A 6,771-nucleotide genomic window follows, 5' to 3' on the forward strand; every position below is an offset into this window, starting at 1 on the left:
TTCCAAATGGATATTTAAAAACCCCCACCCCCAATTCTGCAGCAAAGCAGGGTACACTGAGATAAAAGCAACGAGCATTGAGAATTAGACTATTGCTATGATATTTCACTGTGATATTTCACTTCAATGCCTCTGCTCCTAAAGCACTTTAGGCAATCAGTCTGGAAAACAATTCACCATAATTTGAAGCTAGGGCTGTCAGTTGCCCACTGTGACTGTCCTCTCAGATCCTTTCTCCATTTGCTGTCATGGTATTATTCTTAAGTGGGGATAAATATATCTGTTTCTTCCCTGACAAACCACTTGTGACCCCTCAGGGGGTTCTGTCAAGTTTATCTACACAACTAGATATGTTTGGGGAACCAAATGAATATACCTAGTTGGGATGAAATTCACTCCAGTTTGAAAGGGAATATGCCTTTGGGGAGACTTACATAACTCAGTGTAAAGCATATATAATATCTTCCAGGGAACAATAAACATTTGGTTTTTGCTATGTGTATGGAAGTGCAAAAAAGGTGGTGGATGATTAGTAACTTGGCAGACGGAAATCTAAATACTTGAATAATTTTAGGAAGTGAATTAGCAGATGAAAATAATTACAGCATCAGTGTTACTCCTCAAACTCAGTAGCTATCTTAATTTGTGTTTAAGAACACAAATAGTGGTGCGGGTAAATTTCTATAAAAAGAGCCATGGTGGCGCAGTGGTTAGAGTGCAGTACTGCAGGCTACTTCTGCTGCCTGCCAGCTGCCTGCAATTTGACAGTTTGAATCTCACCAGGCTCAAGGTTGACTCAGCCTTCCATCCTTCCAAGGTCGGTAAAACGAGGACCCAGATTGTTGGGAGCAATATGCTGACTCTGTAAACTGCTTCGAGAAGGCTGTAAAGTATTGAGTGGTATATAAGTCTAAATGCTATTGCTATAATGCTTATTAGAAACAAGGGGCACAGTGGCTCAGCGGTTAAAGACATTAGTAATGAGGAAGAAGCAAAATGTGTGCTGTAATATCAACATGCGAATTCCATCTTGTTTGTACTTGTGTCCTGATGTTGTTAGTTTTGCTACGGTTTTTGATGAAGCATCCATTTGCTGCTCCATGGGACATCTCAGGGACCTTATAAGAAGCTCCCAAGAAATAGACAGGGGTACTAAACTCTGCTGCCCAAATTTCCTAGCAATTGATATTGAGAGGTATACATGCCTCTGATGATAATAATAGATAATAAAGAATCAAATTAATCAGTAACCAGTGGCAATCCTACCTTTTAAGAAGCATAAAGCCACCAAAGTTAGTAGCCAACACTGCATCTTGAGTTAGCAAATTTTCTAGTTTATCTGTGATAAAGGAATTCATATCTCTAATCTTTCCTCATTCAGCTTCCTCAAAGGTGTTGTTTTTATATGGCTATATCATGTTCCACTTATTCATCCTTTTTTCTACAAGCTGAAACTTTCCTCATGAGCAGTGTCCTCAGCTCCTTGAATCCAGATAATGTTTGTTTCCCTTCTTTGTACGGTTTCTACAGGCTCAGAATTGAGTGCAATATTCCAAATTGAGTTGTGTCATAGACTTATATAAAAGCTTGATTGCAATTCTATTTTAGAATTTGCCATTTCACAGCTGCCACATCTGGGGTTTATGTTTCCATCCAGCTATACATCATAACTCTCCAGGATGCCTTTGCTTCTTCTTTTTTTGAAAAAAATCTAATTACCTTAAACAATTCCAGATTGCCAGTGCCATCTCAGTGCTCCTATCTAACTCCAGATCTCTTATTCTGTGACTATAATGTGTTTAGTATTGTCATCTAACATCAAGCTTTCAGCAGTGTGTCTTATTTCATGATTGAGTTCTGGACATTTTTTAGCACAGTCTGTTGCCATTTTGATGAAGCATCCTGATGACCTTATGATCATTCCATTTCTAGTCACGACTACATCCACTCATTTCAGATTTCCTGTAGCAACTCTTTACTACTACTGAATCAATCAACAATCACCCCCCCCCGCCCCACACTATTACCTGTACAGAAAGCCTGCTAAACAGATAGATGTAAACTAGGCACTTTACTATGGTTAAAAAGAAATGGTCAGGAAGGCCTGCTTCATTTTTGCACTGGGATTCTCCTTTCAGACATGGGTGGCAAAGGTAATCAAAAGCAACTCTTTTGAGGGCTGCTTTGGGTTTAAAGCACTGTTAGAGTAGGGCAGTGTCCTGAATTGGAGTGGGGTTTGGAGGGTAGCAAAGGCTGCTGGTGTTCTTCTGGACGCTGCATTCATTCATTCATTCATTCATTCATTCATTCATTCATTCATTCCTTTTTTCTTCCTCTCTCTCTCTCTCTCTCTCTCTTTCTCTCCTTCCTTCCTCCCTTTCTCCCTCCCTCTCTTTTCTTTCTTTCTTTCTTTCTTTCTTTCTTTCTTTCTTTCTTTCTTTCTTTCTTTCTTTTCTTTCTTCCTTCCTTCCTTCCTTCCTTCCTTCCTTCCTTCCTTCCTTCCTTCCTTCCTTTCTTTCTTTCTTTCTTTCTTTCTTTCTTTCTTTCTTTCTTTCTTTCTTTCTTTCTTTCTGTCTTTCTTTCTTTCTTTTTTTCTTCAGAGAAGAACAGAGTAACAGAGTTGGAAGCTTCCTTGGAAGCCTTCTAATCCAACCCCCTGCTCAAGCAAGCCATGCTTCACATAAAGCACGGAGTCAGCGTAGCTGGGCTCCCGATTGAGAAGGACCGGGTGCTATTTAAACTTGGTTGGCTATTGTTGCATCTTTTCTCTGAGGTAGCCGGAGCACTTAGACAGGGCATAGTAACCTTATATTTGTATGTTCACAGATCGTGGTAAAGTGGTTGGTGGTTTGCCGGATGTTGTGACCATAATGGAAGACAAGGTATGGATAAAACCCCTTGATCGGCTTAGTTATTTTTTAATAGGAGCTTTTGTGTATACAGCAAAAAGGGCCTCCTTTAAGGACATTTGAGTAGTATGAACCCACTGGACTTTGAAGAAGAAGGATAGAAAGTGTATAGATGCTTTTAAATTTGATATTGGAGAAAACACCTGAGAATACCATGGATAGCACAAAATAAACAAAGATAGGTAGATAGATAGATAGATAGATAGATAGATAGATAGATAGATAGATAGATAGATACATAGATAGATAGATATGGATGGATAGATAGATAGATAGATGGATGGATGAATCAGCAAACAAATCAACCAGAGTCCTCTCGAGACACAAATGACCTGGCTCAAATCATCATACTTCAGACAAATTGTGAAGACCCACTTCTTGGAAGAGAAGATGATGATAACCAAGATGATTGAACTCGGTTGTAGCAATGGGTATCCCATTGGAAGATCCAAAAAATCAGGTTGGGTACAGACTGTCTTGGAGAAAATCCGTCTCTGTGGTTATTGAGAATTTATATCAACTTAATAGCACATTATCAACCAATCCATAAATGATACATCCCATACAAGTTTATAATACAGGCTAACTGGAAGGTATATCTAATGCAAATTTATCTTTGAGGAATATGCTTGACGCTTTTGCTATTGCACCTAAGACAAGAAGAAATTGTGAATAAATGCCCAATGATATGCCTAATGAACTGCAGTGTGGATACCAGAAGCACACACAAAAATATGTCTTCAACCAGTGCCAGGGCAGAGTGAGGCTAATTTACAATGGCTTGAGTCTGAAGTTAAATAAATGGAAGAAATTTTTCTCATCCTCTCTTGGATTCACTTATATACCAGGGGTCCAGCATTGGGCCGTGAAATCCTAGAAACAAGGCTGCACAAACAAGTGAAGCCCCATCTTCTGGATGCAGGCAGCATGCTAAACCTTGCCCGTTCCGGTCCATGGAAAAACCTCTTTCCATGGAACCGGTCCCTGGTGCCCCAAAGATTGGGGACCACTGTTATATTTGATCTAAAACAGTGGTTTCCAACCTTGGCAACTTTTAAGACTTGTGGACTTCAACTCTCAATTCTGGGAGTTGAAGTCCACAAGTCTTAAAGTTGCCAATTCTGGGAGTTGAAGTCCACAAGTCTTAAAGTTGCCAAGGTTGGAGACCCCTGATCTAAAATTCTTCCCCTTCCCTAAACCTCCCAGTAATACCTCCCATTGTCTAAAACCACTGCATAAGTTTTCTTTTTCTTCTTTTTCTTTTAGACCCTGAATCTGACCTGCACTGTGTTTGGTAGTCCTGATCCTGAAGTGATCTGGTTTAAGAATGACAGGGAACTCGAACTGAGTGATCATTACATAGCTAAACTGGAACAAGGGAAGAATGCCAGTTTGGTAATTAAGGGGGTGTCATCAGAAGATTCTGGAAAATACAGCATCAGTGTCAAGAACAAGTATGGGGGCGAGATAGTCGATGTCACCATCAGTGTGTATAAGCATGGTGAAGAGATACCTGATGTTAAACCTCTCTCAGGTGATAGAATAAGGGAAATACCTGCGAAGCCAGCTCAATATTCATAAATGACAAGAAACATGTTGGGAAATGAGTGTGTTTGATGAACAAAAAGCTTGAGAGAAGCTGTAGTTTTGTTTGTGTAGTAGTTCTGCAATAGAAAACTGGCGATGTTTAGAAGACAGTTATGTGTTTTTTTTTGAAGGCTGCATCTTGGTCTCTTTTTCTTATAATGCCATCACAATTGGCAATGACATCACTCCAGGGGTGAAATCCAAAATTTTTCCCTACCAGTTCTGTGGGCTTGGCTTGGTGGGTATGGGAGGGGAAGGATACTGCAAAATCTCCATTCCCATCCCATTCTGGGGCCAGCCAGAGGTCGTATTTGCCAGTTCTCTGAACTACTCAAAATTTCCGCTACCGGTTCTCCAGAACTGTTAGAACTTGCTGGGTTTCACCCCTGCGTCACTCTGAATAGGAGTGTCTCATGGCTTGCCAGTAATAAAAGACCATAATCACGGCAGCTGTCACGAGCTTCTACGTATTTCAACCATGATTCTTTCTATCCATGAAACTCAGTTCTCTGTCTTGCAAGTAGAAACCGGGAACTGCTTAGCTATAGATCAGGAACACCGCTTCTTAATCTGAATTGTGAACTCTCGTGGCTTTTTTTAAAACCCCGCTGAACTCAAAACGCTGCAGCGATGTAAACGAATCGAGGGCTGCAGCTGCAGATAAATCAGAGGAGATGAACACATGACCTTCTAAGTTATCCTTTGTGGCATTGCTGTTTTGTAGTGCAAGCAAATCTTTAGTCATACTTTACAATCACCACAGACTCATTTAAACCATAAGTTTCACAGTTGTTTGTTTCTCCCCCTCCCCGCTTTGTGCTAATAAAAATCTCCAAAAGTCACCTTGTGATTCTCTCTCTGCACCAAATGACTCTTAACTTAGTTGTGTTTCCTCCCTTTGGATGTTTAATTACGGTCCGTTGCAGCTTCACAGCTGGCAGAAGGCAGACCATGGACTCACAATAAAACAAGTGAATGATGGATACTCGGAGTCACTCCATTTTACTTAGCCACATTATTTTTCTCTTTTTATAGTGTGGCCAACAAGAAGTTAGAATTTAGGAACTGGTACTTAGTAGCAGCCGAAGGTGATGCAGTATTGCAGGATAATTCTGCCGACTGCCAGCAGTTCGATCTTGACCAGCTCAAGATTGACTCAGCCTTCCAGCCTTCTGAGGTGGGCAAAATGAGGACCCAGATTGTTGGGGACAATATGCTGACTCCGTAAACCCCTTAGAGAGGGCTGTAAAGCACTGTGAAGCAGTATATAAGTCTAAGTGCTATTGCTGTTATACTTGTAACCATAGATGTCTTTGGGTGAGGTAGGCAGAAGCCAATGATGTATGTTATGGTGCAAATCCTACCCATTATCTACATAGGTGCAAAAGGACTGAGCTTATGTCATGAAATCACAACTCATCTTCACCTTTTTGACACGATCATGGTTAGGAATGGACACCTTTGTTTTTCGCTTGGCTCTACTTCAGGAAGTCAACACCCTCTCTCTCTCTCTGACTTTGTAGACCGAGCCAGAAATTTCACCTTACTTTAGTGGGGATTATTCATATATATATAACTTCTTAATCGCCCATCTCCTTCAGAGGTGAAATTGTATTCTTCCATGGGGCATAGTCTCTGAATGGATACATTCATATATTTGTGTATGGCCACAGCTGGCCCAATACATTTTAAAGCCTGAAGCAAAAAATAAGATGGGTTCCTTAACATTCCACCTACAGGAAGTGACCAAACTTGTGGTTTATTCTTATTCCAATATTCCACTCCTCTGTCTTATTTGAGGAAAGGAGACAAATTTAAAAAATGCAGGGTACCTGCCTGGACCATACAGCTTTGTCCTATAATAAAACTGCTTTGAGGCAAGATGAATGGCAAATAAATCAGATAGATAGATACAGATATGTAGGTAGGTAGGTAGGTAGGTAGGTAGGTAGGTAGGTAGGTAGATGACAGATGACAGCTAGATAGCTAAATAGCTAGAGGTAAAGGTGCCCCTCGCACATGTGTTCTAGTCGTTCCCAACTCTAGGGGGCGGTGCTCATCTCTGTTTCAAAATGAAGAGCCAGCGCTGTCTGAAGACGTCTCCATGGTCATGTGGCTGGCATGACTAAATGCCAAAAGCGCATGGAACGCTGTTACCTTTCCACCAAAGGTGTTCCCTATTTTTCTATTTGCATTTTTTACATGCTTTCGAATTGCTAGGTTGGCAGAAGCTGGGACAAGTAATGGGAGCTCATCCCGTTATGCGGCACTAGGG

The 6,771-nt window shown here is 40.8% G+C and overlaps 1 protein-coding gene across 1 annotated transcript in view; it reads left to right on the plus strand.

The window, feature by feature from the left end:
* Positions 1-5,338, plus strand: part of MYOM2 (myomesin 2) — a 94,210-nt gene extending 88,872 nt beyond the window's left edge. The window contains exons 37-38 of the mRNA XM_060689260.2: positions 2,827-2,882; positions 4,176-5,338. Of these exons, the coding sequence (XP_060545243.2) occupies positions 2,827-2,882; positions 4,176-4,490 (371 nt within the window). The 3' untranslated portion in view covers positions 4,491-5,338. The remainder of the gene's footprint in view (positions 1-2,826; positions 2,883-4,175) is intronic.
* Positions 5,339-6,771: the final 1,433 nt, after the last annotated feature.

This window comes from Pantherophis guttatus, chromosome 1 (assembly GCF_059756535.1).
Source record: "Pantherophis guttatus breed Tessera chromosome 1, ASM5975653v1, whole genome shotgun sequence".
Classification (NCBI taxonomy): domain Eukaryota; kingdom Metazoa; phylum Chordata; class Lepidosauria; order Squamata; family Colubridae; genus Pantherophis; species Pantherophis guttatus.